We start from the raw sequence: 19447 nt of genomic DNA, 5'->3' as shown, positions 1-19447 counted from the left end.
GCATTGGCTTCTGTGAACTGCTTAAAACATTTGTTCGCAAACTGTGGGCCATCGTATGAACTGACTAAATCTGGAATGTCAAATGTGGCAAAAATTTAGTTTTAGTAATTTAATGGCTGTTTCTGAGGTTGGACTATGAACATGTTTAGCCTCATCCATCTGGAGTAACAGTCAACAACTAGGAGAAATGTGGTTCCACTTGAGCTCGAAAAGATCCATTCCGAAACATTCCCATGGTCTGGATGGAAACGAGGAGAGCACCATTCTTTCCTTTGCTTCTGGCAATGGATTGCGAGGTGATGCAACTTGAAATCATTTGATCTAAGAATTTTGAGATCCCTGGCTTTCAAACGGAATTTTGTGCTCGAACATGACGACGCTTTGTAATGCTTAGATGTCCCTTGTGTATTTTCTTAAAGATCTTGATTCTGAGCATTCTAGGTATGACCAATCTCTCATCATAAATCAGGAGGTGATCCACGACACTGGGATGCCTTCATTGCTGGAAGTATTGCTTCGGGATGAGGTTGTTTGGAATGTATTCTTGGCATCCTTTGTTTAAATTCATTTGCAGGATGTGGGCGTCGCTTATTAGACCAGCATCTATTGCCCATCCCTTGTCCTCCAGAAGGTGGTGGTGAGTTGCCTTCTTGAACGGCTGCTGTTCTTCAGTGTAGGTTGTAGCCATCTCAGATGGCCACCTGCAAAGGATCATGGGAATTATGGCCAACCCAGGACTCAGACACACTCAGAGCTTGTGTGTGTATTTGCAACCCAGATAGCTAGACGCGATCGAAACCCCCGCTCGTTTGCATTCTAATGGCCCATTTCCCCAGAACAAAAGGACTGTACTCAGGCAACCGATACAGATGCAGACTAACCGGCGCCACTCCCTTTGCTAATAAAGCCCAAACAGCCAAGGTCAATGACCGCTCAGGACATGCCTAGCCATCAAGGCACCCGCCCCTTTATTGGCCAAAATCGAAGGCAGTGATCGAAGCCTGTCGAATTATTGGGTCCAAAGCTAAGGACCGCCCCAAAGAGCGCGAAATCCCAGAGGGAAAAAAAGAGACATAGCCATGTGTTCGGTCTATCTTGGCCCCGGCCTATGCCTAAAACCAAGTGTAGCACTACGACCAGAAGACAAGTTCAAGACCAACGATCGCTACCAGAAGGATGAGCCCAGCAGAAGCGAAGCCACTTCTTCTACCCAGCCACGCAAGATCCGAACAAAGGCCTTGTTCATCTGCATAGAGCCGGTTGCCCTGAAGTTAAGTATAGGTTATTGTAGTTGTTTGGTGTAGTTTAACTTGTAGTGTTTTGTGTTGCATGTCGAAGTAATCCTTGTGTGTAAATAAACCATCTTTTATCATTAATAACTGCCATATCTAGTTAATTTGGCAACATTATTGGTGACTCCGGTGCCAATTGGCAATATTATTGGTGACGCTGGTGGGATAGTACTCCACTCATTAAAAAGAGCAACAAGTTACACCCACTATGCTGTTAGGGAGGGAGCTCTCAGATTTTGGCCCAGTGACAGTGAAGGACCGGCGATATATTTCCAAGTCAGGGCGGTGAGTGACTTGGAGGGGAACCTCCAAGTGGTGGGGTTCCCAGGTCTCTGCTGCTCTTGTCCTTCTAGATGGTAGTGGTCATGGGTTTGGAAGGTGTTGTCTAAGGAATGTTGGTGAGTTACTGCGGTGCATCAAGTAGATTGTATACAAGGCTGCCACTGTTCGTCGGTGGTGGATGGTTTGAATGTTTGTGGAAGGAGGAGCAATCATCTATTAATGTGGCTAGTTTAGTTCAGTTTCTGATCAATGGTAACTCCAAGTATGTTGAGTGTGGGGGATTCAGCAATGGTAATGACATTGAATATCAAGGGGCGATGGAGATCCTCTTTTGTAGGAGATGGTCATTGCCTGGCACTTGTGTGGCGCAAATTTAACTTGCCACTTGTCAGCCCAAGCCTGGATATTGTCCAGGTCTTGCTGCATTTGGACATGGACTGCTTCATTAGCTGAGGAGTCGCGAATGGTGCTGAACATTGTGCAGACATTTGTAAACATCTCCACTTCTGACCTTATGATGGAAGGCAGGTCATTAATAAAGCAGCTGAAGATGGTGGGGCCTAGGATACTACCTTGGAGAACTCCTGCAGTTATGACCTGGAGCTGAGATGATTGACCTCCAACCACCTCAACCATTTTCCTTTCTGCCAGGTATGACTGCAACCAGCGGAGAGTTTTCCCCCGATTCCCATTGATTCCAGCTTAGCTCGGGCTCCTTGATGCCTACTCGGTCAAATGCTGCCTTGATGTCAAGGGCAGTCACTCTCACCTCTGAGATTCAGCTCTTTTGTCCATATTTGAACCAAGGTTGTAATAAGGTCAGGAGCTGAGTGACCCTGGTGGAACCCAAACTGAGCGTCCGTGAGCTGGTTATTGCCGAGTAAGTGCCACTTGATAGCACTGTTGAGGAATCCTTCCGTCACTTTGCTGATGATGAAGAGAAGACTGGATCGCCATTGCCGCAGCCTGCAAGGCAGCCACCTTGCTGTGCACCCCACTGACCACCCACCTTGGCCTCTGGTTCTGCAGAGTGATGCCAGCCGTACGGTTTCCCCACCCCACAATCTCGGTACCCCAACCCCCATGCCACCAACCCCCCTCACCTTAACATAAGAACATAAGAACTAGGAACAGGAGTAGGCCATCTGGCCCCTCGAGCCTGCTCCTCCATTTAATGAGATCATGGCTGATCTTTGTGGACTCAGCTCCACTCTCTGGCCCGTACACCATATCCCCGAATCCCTTTATTCTTTAGAAAGGCATCTATCTTTTTCTTAAAAACGTTTAAAGAAGGAGCCTCAACTGCTTCACTGGGCAAGGAATTCCAGAGATTCCCAACCCTTTGGGTGAAGAAGTTCCTCCTACACTCCGTCCTAAATCTACCTCCCCTTATTTTGAGGCTACGCCCCCTAGTTTTGCTTTCCCCGACCAGTGGAAACAACCTGCCCGCATCTATCCTATCTATTCCCTTCATAATTTTATATGTCTCAATAAGATCCCCCCGCATCCTTCTAAACTCCAATGAGTACAGTCCCAGTCTACTCAACCTCTCGTCATAATCTAATCCCCTCAACTCTGGGATCAACCTAGTGAATCTCCTCTGCACTCCCTCCAGTGCCAATATGTCCTTTCTCAGGTAAGGAGACCAAAACTGAACACAATACTCCAGATGCGGCCTCACCAACACCCTATACAATTGCAGCATAACCTCACTAGTCTTGAACTCCATCCCTCTAGCAATGAAAGACAAAACTCGATTAGCCTTCTTAATCACCTGCTGCACCTGCACACCAACTTTTTGTGACTCATGCACCAGCACACCCAGGTCCCTCTGCACAGCAGCATGTTTTAACATCTTATCGTTTAAATAATAATCCATTCTGCTGTTATTCCTCCCAAAATGGATAGCCTCACACTTGGCAACATTGAATTCCATCTGCCAGACCCTAGCCCATTCACCTAACCTATCCAAATCCTTCTGCAGACTTCCGGTATCCTCTGCCTTGGGCCCGCACCGCACTCTCCACCCGCATCCAACCCTCCGTTATACCCGCCCCTCCCCATCGCCCCCCCCCCCCCCCCCCCCCCCCAAAACCTGCCGCCGCCTACCGACGAGGCTTCAGGCTGTCCACCCAGGGCAACAACCACTGTAGCCCATACTGGATGGGTGCTACGAAACATACCTCTGTCAAGGGCAGAGGCAACCATCAGTACCCTTGGCAGGGACAGGCACCAGGGCCAGAGGCCCTCACGGTGTCAGGCACTGATGGGGCCAGGGGTAGCCCGTTGGACATGGTTGGGCACAGGCATACGCACCTTACCAACATGTCGGCCTTTCACCTCCTCCAAATGACGGATATTAGAATTCAACCAGCATGGTGGCCTTGCTCCTAGCTGCCGCAGCCCTGTGGATGCCCTGCGGCTGTATGAGCTGGAGCTGCTCAAGGAGCAGGAATCTGCAGCAGCGAAGCCTGTAGCAGCGGAGCCCGCCCTAGAGGAATGGGAGGCAGCCGCTCGGGGTGTAGATCCAACCGCCCAACAGCTATTTCCAGTGGTTTGTAGTTAAGATCAGGCCCAAAATTTGAAGACTGCAGTAAGATCAGTGAAACACTGTAAATTGGGTTCTGCTTTGCCAACATTAAAGGACCTGACTTACTCTCAGGAGAGGTGAACCAGAATTGAGATTGCCATGGTATACTGATGATACCTCTAATACAGTTTTTCAAGGAGAACTTAGCAGACCCTTTTACATTGAATTGAATTGTTGGTTTCTGAAGTGCTGACTTACCGGTCCCGCAAAATGTACTCAAACCAACCATTGGGAAGACCTTGGGGAGGGGGTGGTGGAATCTTACACTTACAACGCCCCCCCCCCCCCCAACCTCCTCCCCCGGCTTGGCAATGAGTCATCCAGACACAAAACCTTAGCTCTGTTTGTCATGATATGCAGACATGCGGATAATGATATACAGGCAGGCAGCTAATGAACACAGAGAACAGCACATGACCAATGAGCAGGCAGGACACTCAGGGGTGATATCTCACTATAAAAGTCACACTCCGCCTCTTTCCACTGATGAGCATCTACAGAGTGAATCAGGGTGTATGTCCAGTATCACACCTCCAGCACGTGGCTAAGAGCTAGTCTGGTTCAGTCAGACAGAGTAACCACACTTAGGTTAGCAGAGAGTTGAACTCATAGAGAACTGTGCTAACTGTGCTACTGGTTCAATAAATCAGATTGAACTAACTTCAAGATCTGGAGTATATTTTGGTTAAAGCTGCATCCAGTTGCAGCCTGTGTTATCCCAGAGTACGTAATACAACATGCTACCAGGAGACTGCTTAATCTAGGTGGTTTACTTCAGTCCGTTCTGTGACAACCAGTGAATGTATCCAGACACCATGGGGAAGATTCAGGCTCCTCACCAGGTCAGGACCTCCGGCAATCTCAGTGCCAACTGGCGGACATTCAAGCAAATGTTTCTGCTGTACATCGAAGCTCCAGACCTCATGTGTGCGTCTGATGCAAGGAAGATCACGCTTCTCCTCTCAACAGCGGGTGATCAGGCCATCAAACTCTTCAACTCTTTTCACTTCATCGAAGGCCAGGACAAGACAAAGTTTCAGACCATCCTGGACAAGTTTGACAGTCACTGTGAAGTGGACACCAATGAAATCTTCGAGCGCTACATATTCAAACAACGTCTACAAGGTAAAGATGAATCTTTCAACTCCTTCTTAACTAACCTCCACCTGCTAGCGCTGTACTGTAACTTTGGTGATATTGCTGACTCCATGACCAGGGACCAAATTGTTTTTGGAGTTCACTCTGATCCTCTGAGAGAGCAGCTACAGAAAATCAAGCATATGACCCTGCCAGTCGCGATTGAAACATGCACAGTGCATGAGCACGCCAAAAATTGCTATGCCCAGTACAAATCGGCTGAAAATGAGAAACTTGCCCCCCACGAGGCAGAGAGTGTGCAGGCCATCTCCCGGATGCAGCGCCTCAGCATTGATGAAAGCGCCCATTTTGCGCGCTTTTCCCGGGGCCCCACGCATGCACGGTGCGAATGGGATAACGAAGCGGCCGACACCCGCACTGCGCATGTGCGACGACGCGCGGAGCGTCAGGACGCCGACGTCATGACGTGCTCAAACTGCGGCAACGCCCACTTAAAGAAACACTGCCCTGCAAGAGGCAGGTGCTGTTTAAACTGCGGGAAGCCTGGACACTATGCAGCCTTGTGCAGGTCTGCACCACCAGTCAGGGGCCAACTCTCCCAATTCCGACGACGGCGCGTTCAAAGTGTGCAACAACGATTACAGGATTCTGATCCTGGCAGCACAACGGATCCAGAGGAAGAATGCCTGGACTCCGCCTACTGTGTGGGCATCATTACCAAATGTGAATATGCCACAACCAACTCATCACAAATTCAATCCGTCCTCGCTGTGGATTCTGCAGACGAATGGCGTGCAGTGATGCAGGCCAACCACTGCTCCATCCAGTTTAAGCTGGACACAGGTGCTTCTGCCAACCTCCTCTCACAGGCAGATTTCAAATGCATCAAAAAGCCCCCCAAGGTCCTTCCAGCAGTCTGCAGGCTCCTGGACTACAATGGAAATGCCATTACGGCACTGGGATCCTGCCATCTACTCGTCTCCAACCGGAGCACCCATGCATGGTTATGTTTTGAAATTGTCAAGCCAGACAGGGCATCCCTACTTGGCGTGGATGCCTGCAAGCAGGTGAACCTCGCGCAGCGGGTTTACACAACGACATGCTCCCACGTGGATCTTCAGGCCGGCATTGACGACATCCTCGCTCAGTATCCGGATCTGTTCGACGAGATGGGCACGTTGCCATATCGATACAAGATTCTGCTACGACCTGATGCCAAGCCAGTGGTCCACACACCACGCCGGGTCCCGGCTCCGCTGAGGGAGCGCCTGAAGGCACAGCTCAAGGATCCTCAGCAACAGGGCATCATTTCCAAGATAACCGAACCGACTGACTGGGTCAGCTCGACGGTATGTGTTAGAAAGCCTTTGTGAGACCTACGCATCTGCATTGATCCCAAGGATCTCAATAAGAATATAATGCGTGAACACTACCCCATCCCGAAGTGGGAGGAACTCACCAGTGAGATGGCACACGTACGTTTTTTCACCAAGTTAGATGCGTCACATGGATTTTGGCAAATCCAGCTGGATGAGTCCAGCAGAAGGCTCTGCACCTTCAACACACCGTTTGGCAGATACTGCTATAATTGCATGCCGTTTGGCATTGTCTCGGCATCAGAGATCTTCCATCGCATCATGGAGCAGATGATGGTGGGCATTGAAGGGATTCGTGTGTATGTGGACAACATCATCATATGGTCCACGACCCCTGAAGAGCATGTTTCCCGTCTGCAGCAGGTATTCCGCCGTGTCCATGCCAATGGCCTGAAGCTGAACAGGTCCAAATGTTGCTTTGGCATGTCGACACTCAAGTTCCTGGGTGACCAGATCTCTCAGCAGGGCATGCGCCAGGACACAGACAAGGTCAAGGCCATCGAAGCCATGAACGTCTCTGAAGACAAGAAGGTGGTGCTGCGCTTCCCGGGCATGGTCAATTTTCTGGGCAAGTTCATCCCAAACCTGGCCTCACACACCATGGCCCTATGAAACCTGGTGAAACTGTCCACTGCCTTTGAGTGGAAGGCAGCACATCAGGCAGAGTGGTTGGAGCTGAAAGCCAAGCTCACCATTGCACTCGTCTTGGCATTTTTCGACCCAGACAGGGAGACGAAGATCTCGACAGTTACGAGCCAGGATGGCATCGGTGCAGTGCTGCTTCAACACGCTAAAACTTCATCCTGGGCACCGGTTGCTTACGCATCAAGGGCAATGACACCCACCGAACAAAGGTATGCACAAATCGAGAAGGAATGCCTGGGTCTTCTCACTGGCATTCTCAAGTTTCACGACTATGTCTACGGCCTGCTGACATTCACTGTCGCGACGGATCATAGGCCTCTGGTCCACATTATCCACAAGAACCTGAACGACATGACACCTCGGTTGCAGCGCAACCTCCTCAAACCCAGAAGGTACGACTTTGACTTAGTGTACACGCCTGGCGAGGAGCTCATCATCGCTGATGCATTGTCCCACTCCATCACATAGCCTAGTGAACCGTTGGAAATCATCCAGCAGATTGAATCACAGGTGCAGCTGTGTGCTAGCACCCTCCCGGCGTCTGATGAGAAGGTGGTTCGTATCTGTGAGGAGACAGCCAAAGACCCCCTCTTGCAGCGTGTCATGCACCACCTCGCCAATGGCTGGCAGAAAGGGCAGTGCTCTCAATGTTACAATGTAAAGGATGACCTGACGGTGATTGATGGTATCCTCCTCAAGCTGGACCGGATTGTCATTCCACTCAGTCTCCAGAGCTTGGTGTTCTGCCAAATCCATGAGGGACACCTGGGTGTCGAGAAGTGTAGACGCAGAGCCAGGCAGGCTGTCTACTGGCCTGGTATTAGCCAGGACATCTCGAACATGGTCCTCAACTGTGCGACCTGTGTCAACGCTTCCAGCCAGCGCAGAGCAAGGAGACGCTCCAGCAGCGTGAAATCGAGACCTCCCCATGGTCCAAGGTTGGCATCGATCTCTTTCGTGCGAATGGTCGTGACTACCTGTTGATTATTGACTATTTCTCCAATTACCCTGAAGTCGTGAAGCTCTCAGACCTCACATCTCGGACCGTCATCAAGGCCTGTAAGGAGACGTTCTCCAGGCATGGTATCCCACTCACTGTCATGAGTGACAATGGCCCGTGCTTCAACAGCCATGAGTGGTCTATGTTTGCCAAGTCATACCATTTCAAACATGTCACACCATCCGCAGTCCAATGGGAAGGTTGAAAAAGGGGTGCACATTGTGAAACAGCTCATCTGCACAGCCGCGGATTCTGCTTCTGGCATCTACCTCACGCTGCTTGCGTACAGGGCGACCCCCTGTCCACTGGCATGTCGCCGGCCCAACTCCTAATGAACAGGGACCTGCGGATGACACTTCCAGCCATACACTTGCCCAAACTGGATCACCTCGCGGTGCTGCAGAAGGTGCAGCAGCTCCGAAACCAGCAAAAGCAGGGCTATGATGCTCATGCCACCATTTTCCCATGTTATCCCCGGCAGACACTGTCAGGATTAAGATACCGGATGGTGGCTGGTCTGCTCCAGCTGTCGTTGTTCGACAGGCTGCACCCCGCTCGTATGTTGTACGTATGGCTGATGGTTCTGTTGTGCGATGAAACAGACGGGCACTGCGCAAAGTTGCCTGCCCGCAACCACTTTTGTCTCCGTTTCCGTCCGTTGTTTTGCCACCTCCTGATACCTCGAACTACGAGGACACCAGTCAGGCTTCCATCCCGCCTGTCAAGGTGCCATCGTCCCCACCACCACCTCTCCGGCGGTCGACAAGGATCAGACGCAAGCCCCAGAGACTGGACTTATGAACATTTATTTTGTTTGCTATGTTCTGTTTTCTCACATTAGACAGCTGTCTTCACATGTAAATACGTTCACATATGCCGCCGCTTGTAAATTTGTTAATATATGCCACCACATGTAAGTATGTTCCCATATGCCAACAAAAAAAAGGGGAGATGTCATGATATGCAGACATGCAGATAATGATATACAGACAGGCACAGACAGGCAGCTAATGAACAGAGAGATCAGCACATGACCAATGAGCAGGCAGGACACTCAGGGGTGGTATCTCACTATAAAAGGCACGAGGCACTCACACTCCGCCTCTTTCCACTGATGAACATCTACAGAGTGAGTCAGGGTGTATTTACAATATCACACCTCCAGCACGTGGCTAAGAGCTAGTCTGGTTCAGTCAGACAGAGTAACCACACTTAGGTTAGCAGAGAGTCGAACTCATAGAACACTGTGCTAACTTTGCTACTTTGTTCAATAAATCAGATTGAACTAACTTCAAGGTCTGGAGTATATTTTGGTTAAAGCTGCATCCAGTTGCAGCCTGTGTTATCCCAGAGTACAGAACACAACACCGTTCTCTCTCCACAGGTGCTGTCAGATCTGCTGAGATTGTCCAGCATTTGCTCTTTTTGTTTTACGAAGAGCTACAAGTCCTTTGACCTGTCCTGGCTGCTATTGTGTTCGAATCCCATCCCTCATGTTCAGGAAGGATTCCATCACAACAGCAGCAATAAAAGAAAATAACAGTACATGCCCCAACACATGTTCGCTTTAAAGACAGGAATCACAGCTTTTGTTCCTGATTACAGATCTTGCCCCGAGCCACAGTCTACCTGTGAAGTCTGTTGGTGGTATCTTGCTGTTCTAGCTGCAGAGGGAGGAAAATGGCCCTTTGAGATGCCTCTCTGAGCTGTGCAAATCCATCCGATTGAATTTCAAATGCTGCCACCAACTTCAACAGTTAGGTAAAAGCTGCAAAAAACATTTTTTTAATGTTCATTTGCTGCGCCTGCCAGACTTTTAGTTGAGGCAACAAAATGAAAAAGAGTTTGCTACAGTTTCCCATTGACATGTTTTAAACAGTTTCAAACATGCAGTCTGGACCTCCCATATATGTCATCCATTGGCAAGGTTTTTGAATTTGGGCCAAAGGAAACAGCTTGTGGCAAGTGGTAATGGCCAAGTTGGGCCAGTGGCTGGCTTGAAGACAGTGACGCTGACTGAGAGATTTTCTGAGGGAGTTAAATCTTCACCGGAAAAAGCTGAATGCCTATAAAGTTAAATCAGTAATGGACAGAGATCAGAAATGGCTTTTCTCACTGGGCCTCCTGTTCGTGAAATTGGGAACAATTCAGTGTTGAAGTGTTTTTATACTGAAAGAGGGATTTTTTTTTTGAGAAAGGCTGTGACAGAAATTCTTGGTTGTTTCCTACATCCTTCGACCGAAAGGCATTCACTTAATTGCCAGTGACTGAGGCGTGAAAAACAGCAGCAAAAGAACAAAGGAGAGTCCTGACTTATGACTGAAATTACACTGTTTTTGTTTTACGAAGAGCTACAAGTCCTTTGACCTGTCCTGGCTGCTATTGTGTTCGAATCCCATCCCTCATGTTCAGGAAGGATTCCATCACAACAGCAGCAATAAAAGAAAATAACAGTACATGCCCCAACACATGTTCGCTTTAAAGACAGGAATCACAGCTTTTGTTCCTGATTACAGATCTTGCCCCGAGCCACAGTCTACCTGTGAAGTCTGTTGGTGGTATCTTGCTGTTCTAGCTGCAGAGGGAGGAAAATGGCCCTTTGAGATGCCTCTCTGAGCTGTGCAAATCCATCTGATTGAATTTCAAATGCTGCCACCAACTTCAACAGTTAGGTAAAAGCTTTTTTCTGTCACAGCCTTTTTTTTGAGAAAGGCTGTGACAGAAATTCTTGGTTGTTTCCTATATCCTTCTACCGAAAGGCATTCACTTAATTGCCAGTGACTGAGGCGTGAAAAACAGCAGCAAAAGAACAAAGGAGTGTCCTGACTTATGACTGAAATTACAGTTTTCTAGTCGACAACTGTGTCATCATTTGATTCCATCAGTGGAGATTTTTTTAAACTTTCCAACCTAAGTGATCACGTGTCTACTGGAGTGAGCTAACTGATCAGGAATGTGGCAATGTTGGAGGTCCTGGCAACAGCTTTGAACAACTGAGAAGCAGGAATGTGTGGAGGGGCCTTTTATTACGAATTACTTGTACTCCACTGCCCAAGGGTTTGAGAACACTCGAGTGTGTGTCTCAGAAAAACTAAAATAAATTAGATATTATTGTGGGAGGCCAGTAACTCTTCATGACATCTTAACCCCGGTGACAGCTAGGAAGCCCCAAGAGTTAATATTTTGAGGTTTAGATTTCTCAACCCTTCCAGTGCACTCCCCTCCAAATCTGGCAAAAATATGGTGGACGGGGCAGAAGGTAGACCAGAAACTGGATAATCCAGGTCCCATCCCGTACTGGATGTTACCACCAAGCATTAGTATGTGTTAGGTCTCTTCGTTTCCACAGAGAGTTGAGCCCAGTTGTCAAGTTTCAGTGGCTTTATTCAGCACCCAAAGGTGCGGCACAGTTACACTTCTTCTATTCCCAAGGCAAGAGAGAGAGCTTTCACATCACTGGTCTTAACCCGATTGGTGCGTTTAAATTGCACTGTTAGGCCCCGATTGGTCTTCACTGGGGCTGGGGCTGAGGTTGTCCCTGATTGGTGTCAGGAGCGCATCCTCCGTGGTATGACATTAGATGTCGGTGTCACGTGGACCACGGGGCCGAAATTGGGAGGTGGCGCCGGCTATTTTTATTGGGCGCAGAAGAAAGGGGTGCCGGCAGCCATTCCATGGGAAGATGTTCCCCGACTTCCCGACTGAGGATCGGGGGCTGGCAGAGGAGGAGGTCAGCCAATATTGCCACCAACAAAGGTGGCGCTGGCGCTAACTGCGCATTCTCCATCTGTATGACCGATGATACAAATCGGACACGGACTCCCCCACAGTCTTGGTCTAGGATTTCATTGGCAGTGGGTAATATGACCAATGAAAAGAGGTTCAGGAGCCCATTTTCTAAGCCAAGTTTTGTTTAGAAGAGTGCAACTGACTATCGATAATTCAGTTTGTCTGCTACACAGCTCAGTAAACTAACTCAGGAAACTAACTCAGGGCATTGCAGATCCATGGTGATCTCGACCATCGGCTTAGGGCCTCCTCGTCCTGTAAAGCAAAGGTAGGGAACGCTCCTGGTATTCGCGTTGTATGTCGGATTTGAGTTCATACGCCAGAAATGAAGAGGACAAGAGAAGTGTCTTCCCAATGCCGGCCAGTCTCTCTGAAATATGCTCTGGATTTTTTATTACATTAAAACCACTGTAGACCGAGGCTGTTAAACTTTCAGCATCTTAGAAAAGAGTGAATAAACCAACACTGACATAGCAAACACGAGCAGCTGTTCACACTTGGTTTAGCCCAAGTAGCCATTTGCCCTGAGTGCATGTTTACACATGCCTGCGAGCAGGTGATGGGGGTGGGTGTTAATGTTCTAACAATACTTCAGGAATTTCCCCATCGAGCATTCTGCTTGTTTTAACTATTAACTGATGTCTGTATGTATGGCAGGCACCAGTTGCAGGTGAGAGAATTTTAAAGATCCAGCCCATGTGCAAAAATTTGCTGACAAAAGTTACCCTGAAATAGGCCCCTCTCTCCAGTGCTGTTGTTGCCCTATTGTTGATGGCAAGAATCTCAGCCACTGCTTTACAGCAGAAAGGAAGTTTCAACAACATAGGAATTCTCCCTGTGTATAACAGCTGGAATCCCTTTCATTAGTAACAATACTAAAGTATATTGACACTAAAAGGAGAGGGTAGCGGAAAGGGGAATGAGCGGGTAATGAAGGGAAGAGCAAAAGCAAAGATGAAGAACAATGAAGCTGTGGAAATGGAGAGAGAAGGAAATGAAGGCGAGAGAGAAAGGGAGTAAGGATAATGAAAGATATAGCATAATGAACAAGAGAGGGTAAGGAAGGAGAATGGAGGGCAAGGAGGGAGAGAGAGAGGGCAATGAAGGAGGGAAAGGAAGAGAGGGCAATGAAGGAGGGATAGGGAGAGAGGGAGGGCAATTAATGAAGGAGGGCAATAATGGTGGGAGGGAAAGGGATAGAAAGGGCAATGAAGGAAGGAAGGAAACAGTGAGGATAAGAGGATAATGAAGGACAGTATATTTAACAAGGGAGGGCAATGAAGGAGAGATTCGGGAAAGAGAGAAGGCAATGAAGGATAGAGGAAGAAAGGATAATGAAAGAGAGAGGAATGGAAGAGGCGATGAAGGGGATAAAGAGAGAAATGACTGGCAGTGCAGAAGAAAGAAGAGATGGTAATGAAGGCAAATATGTAGTGCAGAGGTAATTTCCCTTCAAGTGTCTGTATGTGTGAAGAACCTGTAGCAGACATGATGGGGGATTTTCTGCAGGCATTTGCCATGGGCAAAAATGGTGATGTTGGCGGAAAATCTGAAACCTGTTAAACAGAAAGGGTGGGAACCTCATTTAAGTCTATTTTAATAAATTTACATGTTCTTAAAAGGGCACTTGGTCCCCACACGTAAAGAATTCCGTCGGCGAGGTTTACAACAAGTATTTTAAAACGTGGAGCAGTCGAGGGGAAACTTCCGGGAGTGCATAGGTAAGTATAACGGGCAGGCCCTCTGGGAGGGGGGGGGGGGGTCCATTTGGTGGTGGAGGGGGGTGGGGGTGGGGGGGGGATGTTCCCCTTACATGTGTGCCGGGGGGCTGAGGGTGGTTTGCCCCGGCGCCTGTGAGTAGCGTCCCATTGTTTGCAGGAGGATGGGGGAGCGGAGTTTGCTCCAGTGCTCCGGGTGGGGGGGGGGGGGGGGGGGGGGGGGGGGGGAGAGCTCAAGAGGAGCTCTCCGTATCTGTGGGGGAGGAGGTGATTTGTTTTAGCACAGATCGGACGCCATCATCTCTGTGAAGCTGCCGTTGGCTCTATCAGTCCCCGCCCCACCAGTGTGACGGTGAGAATCACATCCCCAGATTATGTTTACCCCCAGTGCCCGAGAATCTGGAGAGAAAACTCGGCTGTGCAGCTGGAGAGCTACATGCTTTTCTCGCCTCGCCTCAGCCAACATCCCGCGCACAGCACCCAAAATCCTGCCTGATATCAGATCCATCAGTGATTTTTTTCTTCCCCCTATTTTACAGCATTTCAATTTAGCTTGTGTGGTTAAGTGGGTTACAAAATCCATACAGAATTTTGGGGCTGATTTTCCTGTTCAGAAGCCTGGGAAACGCTAAGTTCCGTGTGTGAGGGAGGTGAAAAAGAGGAGGAGACTCACGAAGGCTGGATGAGAAAGACATGCAGGAGGCACAACGCACCAGACATCTTTCACTAGCCAGCTGGTGATGAAAGAGGCTGGAGCACCCATTTTAAGAGATCCCAAAATGTGACAACAGTTGCACTTCCCTCCCCTCGGGTTGGAGCAAACAAAATGGAACCCCATTTTATGGAAAAGAACCATTGTGTTTCCAAAGCCCTGTAGTTATCACATAGGCTTTTTTCCCAACTCCCCAGAGGCCTTGAGGCCTTCTGGTTGCTATTCCTGTGCTGTAGTTGGACGTTTTCACAATTGGCGACCATTCATCGTCCTGTAGGTTTCTCATGCCTGTAGAAGAGGTTGTGGCCCCAATTTTAAGGTGAGACAGAGGAACTGGTGGTTAAAACGCAGAAAGCCCCAAAAATGTAGAGTCATTGACAATGTTAACGACAGGACCTCATTTAAATATTTTTGTAATAATTCAAGGATAGATGGCCACCAAGTTTCGTAACTAAACAAACTATTTCTTATATGGAATAAACTATGCGCAGAGTGCAGGAAATGTACTGCCGACTAGCTGGGAGAACCTGCCTTCAGCTCCAGGAATAGAGCTCTCCGAACCCGATTGGCCAGATCACATGCCCTCCCTCCCACCGCCTGAAACGGTGGCTCACTATTACAAATTTCTTCTTCCATTTTTCAACAGGAAGGCAACCAGATTAACAGGTTGGTGACTAGAGGAAATAGGAAGACAACCAAGTCCATGTCTAAAATACAACACATTGGTACACCACGTACAAGCTGTGGCTGCTGCATCATGGTGATTCAATCAAAAATGGCAGAGCATTCGCGTAGCACGCGAAGGGTTGTGGGATAAATGCCCACATTCTCCATTTTGATTTAGAATAATAATAATCTTTATTAGTGTCACAAATAGGCTTACATTAACACTGCACTGAAGTTACTGTGAAAATCCCCCTCGTCTCCATATTCCGGTACCTGCTCAAGCACACTGAGGGAGAATTCAGAATGCCCAATTCACCCAACATGAACGTCTTTCGGGATTTGTGGGAGGAAACCGGAGCAAACCCACGCAGACACGGGGAGAACGTGCAGACTCCACACAGACAGTGATCCAAGCCGGGAATCAAACCTGGGACCCTGGCGCTGTGAAGCAACAGTGCTACCCACTGTGCTACCATGCCGACATATCTGAACATTCCCATAATGTCACACCTATGTCTATAGTTTTCTCCAGCCCGACAACCCTCTGAGATACCTGCACTCATTTAGTTCTGTCCTCTTGAGCATCCCCAGTTTTAATCATCCTGTACAGTGTCTGTGCCTGCAGCTGCCTTAGACCTAAAATCTGCTTCCTCCCTAAACCTCTCTGCCTCTCCATCTCTTTTTTTCCCCTTGAAACCAATCTCTTTGACCAAGCTTTTGGTCATCTACCCTGGTATTTCCTAACGTGACTCGATGTCTAATTTTGCTCTATAGTGTTCCTGTAAAGTGCCTTGGGATATTTTATTATCTTAAAGGCACTATAAATTTATGTTGCTGTTGTTGAAAAATAGCACAAGTCTGGGACAAATCGAGAATAGTTAATGCTGTGTGAACTGACAATTGACAGATTCATACATCAGCCTGCTAGTTATGACAGGACAGTGTTTGAATCTTGGTAAAAGTCGGCAACTTCCATGTTAATCAGATCATTAGAGGTATAATTACAACGGTGATTACTAATTAGGAAATGAAAAATCATGTTCATATTTTGTAAATTACAGAAGTAACGCGCTAAATGCAGGAAGTATTGTTTACCAAGCTCCATTTGTAGAGAAATTGGTTTGGATTATACACACTGCGTCTATTTGCTCAACATTAAGGATCTTGCATTATGTTGTTGAAGTTTGATTAATGCTTGGTTGCTAAGATAGCTCTGTGTACATGCACTACTATTGATGACAAGCTGTAAATGTGCTACTGTTAGGTGTAGCTAGGTAACAGGGGCTTGGTAATGTAAGCCCAGGAGCTGCTGTCAAATTGGGCAAAGGTTAAAAATGAAGAGGCAAGTAAGTGCGTGTTATATTTTTGAAAAAAGAAACAAAAGTGATGGATGCATTTCTGACCCACAGGTCGCACACAGCTGACTGCACACTGAAAGTAAACATGCTGATCTTTACTGGGGCTGGCTACTTTTGCATCACAACTGGTTGTGTGAGACTTTGCACATCAGGTCCCTGTGCGACAACCACAGATCTCACCCAATAGGAAGACAGCTTTACCCGGGTTCGAATCCCGGCCCTGGGTCACTGTCCGTGTGGAGTTTGCACATTCTCCCCATGTCTGCGTGGGTTTCAACCCCACAACTCAAAGATGTGCAGGTTAGGTGGATTGGCCACGCTAAATTGCCCCTTAATTGGAAAAAAAATAATTAGGATCTCAAAATTTATTTTTTAAAAAAGGAAGACAGCTTTAGGCATTGAATCAGAGAACAATGACGTGTAGATTCCCGTGGTCAATTTTGTGACATTGTAATTTAATTTGTGTAGCTTTCACTCATTCGCTCTTTCTAATTGAGACGAGTTTCTGCAAAACTTTTATGATTTGCTGGGAATGTTAAACAGAAAGAAGGTGGCCATTAGAGCGGTTATTAAATGTTTCTTTTCATCTGTCCAGGAACTTTCCTGAGATCTTACTCCTGAGGTGGTGTCAAGTATATGCAATCAGCATTTATGTATTTCGTGTAAAAACTCAACATCTGCAATTTCCTCACTCTCATCAGAGAATATCCTCAGAAGAACTTACTTTCCAACCAGTTTGGTGGGCCCTGTCTTAGTAAATCACCAGGCCAGGCTTATTATTCATGGGCTGCTAATTTTTGGTAACCCATCCGGAACCAGCAGTAAACACTTCCAGATCATAAGCAGAATCTTCCAGCTGTGGAATGAAGCTCCTTCGATTCTGTCTCAGCTCCAGAAGAATACCACTTATCAGATCAGTGTGAGGTTTTCCATTTCTTAAGCCAACTATCCTTAGGACCTCTCCCAGTGAGACTAACAATGTTGTGGAATTTGGTATCAAATTATATTTGTTGTTGAGCTACATGAGCCTAGTTTCTAACAATGATTCATCACATATTTATGCAATTTAAAATAGAAGTTGGAGCTGCATGCGCCCCTGTGGAAAATTCTAGCAAACAGGTCAAAGTTCCCTGAACGTGCACAGAGAGAGATGATCAAATGCTGGCTTTTAATTTATATTTATTCTACCAGAGGTGAAAGACTTTTTTTGTGTGTGATTGCTCATTTATCTTATATAAAATATGAACTACAGGCTGTTGTTAAGAAATAAAAGCATTGGATATTGTGATTAATTCAGTGAAGGATGGAACTGGAGCCGTGTCTTTAGACACTTTTATTTACAGAGACACATATTACATATCTCATGATCTAATGACTGAAGTTTTTAGCCTGATCCTACATGTATGAATACAGGCGAATACCCAGTAACTGCTCACCACCTCTATTCAAGTAAGCACCCGATTAATAAACAGTTAACTTTTGGTGTCGGGGGCAGGGCTCAAGCAGTCCTTAGTCTTGCCCAAGGTTAAGTGAATAAATACACAGCATTGATGAATATAAATGCTGGTAAAAGGAAGGAGACATTTGTAACTTAATGCATTGTTTATGCTCTTAAATTATATATGCAAAATGTGCTGTATACCCTCTTAAACTATATATGCAAGGTCCACATTGACACTTTTAAGGCCTATCCTCAGACATACTCTCACATGGAGGCACTGAGGGCCACGTGTTTCCTCACAGGGAGAAAATGAGTGGTGCACCTTGGTTCATACATGCCTCATTCTACAAACTGGTCATAGGGCAGCATGGGTCCAGGCCTGCTTTCCCTTGGGGAATAAGAGTGGGCTGCAGAAGCAGATTGAAATCGCCTTCTGAATATTAATGAACACACTAATTAATGTGTTCACACAAAGTATTTGCGTCCACTAATTTAATGAAAACATTATTCCCTTATTTTGCAATGGATCACGACCTCAGTTAAAATAGCGAGTAAAGAAACTGCGTAAGAATGTGGTAAAGTGTTCCTTTCAAATATCGGCAGCCTTATGAGAGAGGAAAATTTGCTTCTGTCAAATATAAAAGAAATGAATAAATGCACTTTTCCCTCTTTTCTAAGAGATGTGCAAAATAAATCTATTTTAATTTTAGGTTGAAGATCTCCAAGATTATTGTAGTTGGGGACCTGTCAGTCGGAAAAACATGTTTAATCAACCGGTAAGTACAGTCCGAAATGGACATACACCTGCTAATGAAAAACACTGGTGAAGGTAGCAAAAGAGCCGGATGTGATATCCCGCATGGGAGTCTGAGATCACATGTATTTCACAACAACCTGTTCGTTCATTTGCCCTTCAGGTTCTGTAAGGACACCTTTGACAAGAATTACAAGGCGACAATCGGGGTGGATTTTGAGATGGAGAGGTTTGAAGTCCTAGGAGTTCCCTTCAGTTTGCAGCTGTAAGTCTCAAGCAAGAGAAGCCACCTGTGAATATTGAGCCATATCTTGTTTGATTGTTGCAAAGTATTTGTACTGGTCCACCGCACTTGGATTTAGTAACTCTTTACAAATATAAATGTTATGCCAGGAGAACATAGATGAGCTGGTGGAGTAGGGCAGACCCATGGCAGATGAAATTTAATGCAGAGAAGTGTTAAGTGCTTTAGAAGGAAGACTGAGAGGCAATATAAACTAAATGGTACAATTTTAAAGGGGATGTAGGAAGGGATACAACAGGGTGACCATACATAGATCTTTGAAGATGACGGAATAGATTGATAAGGCTCATTAGAAAAACATAGGGGATTCTTGGCTTTGCAAATAGATGCATAGTACAAAAGCAAGGAAGCTTTTCAGAACATTTCTAAGTCACGAGTTAGGTCTCCGTTGGAGTATGTGTCGAATTCTGGGCACCATAATT

The 19447-nt window shown here is 47.0% G+C and overlaps 1 protein-coding gene across 3 annotated transcripts in view; it reads left to right on the top strand.

Annotated features, from left to right (window-relative positions):
• The window catches only part of LOC140386824 (ras-related protein Rab-34-like), an 81367-nt gene that overhangs the window by 18334 nt on the left and 43586 nt on the right, over positions 1-19447 (top strand). For 2 of the 3 annotated variants that reach the window (XM_072469551.1, XM_072469550.1), the window contains exons 4-5: positions 18678-18743; positions 18885-18986. In XM_072469551.1, coding sequence (XP_072325652.1) covers positions 18678-18743; positions 18885-18986 — 168 coding nt within the window. The remainder of the gene's footprint in view (positions 1-18677; positions 18744-18884; positions 18987-19447) is intronic. The other variant, XM_072469552.1, reaches the window with a different exon arrangement.

This window comes from Scyliorhinus torazame, chromosome 12, assembly GCF_047496885.1.
Source record: "Scyliorhinus torazame isolate Kashiwa2021f chromosome 12, sScyTor2.1, whole genome shotgun sequence".
In the NCBI taxonomy this organism is placed as follows: Eukaryota; Metazoa; Chordata; class Chondrichthyes; order Carcharhiniformes; family Scyliorhinidae; genus Scyliorhinus; species Scyliorhinus torazame.
The sequence above is the reverse complement of the archived record's forward strand: the minus strand, read 5'-3'. Positions and strand labels throughout refer to the sequence as shown.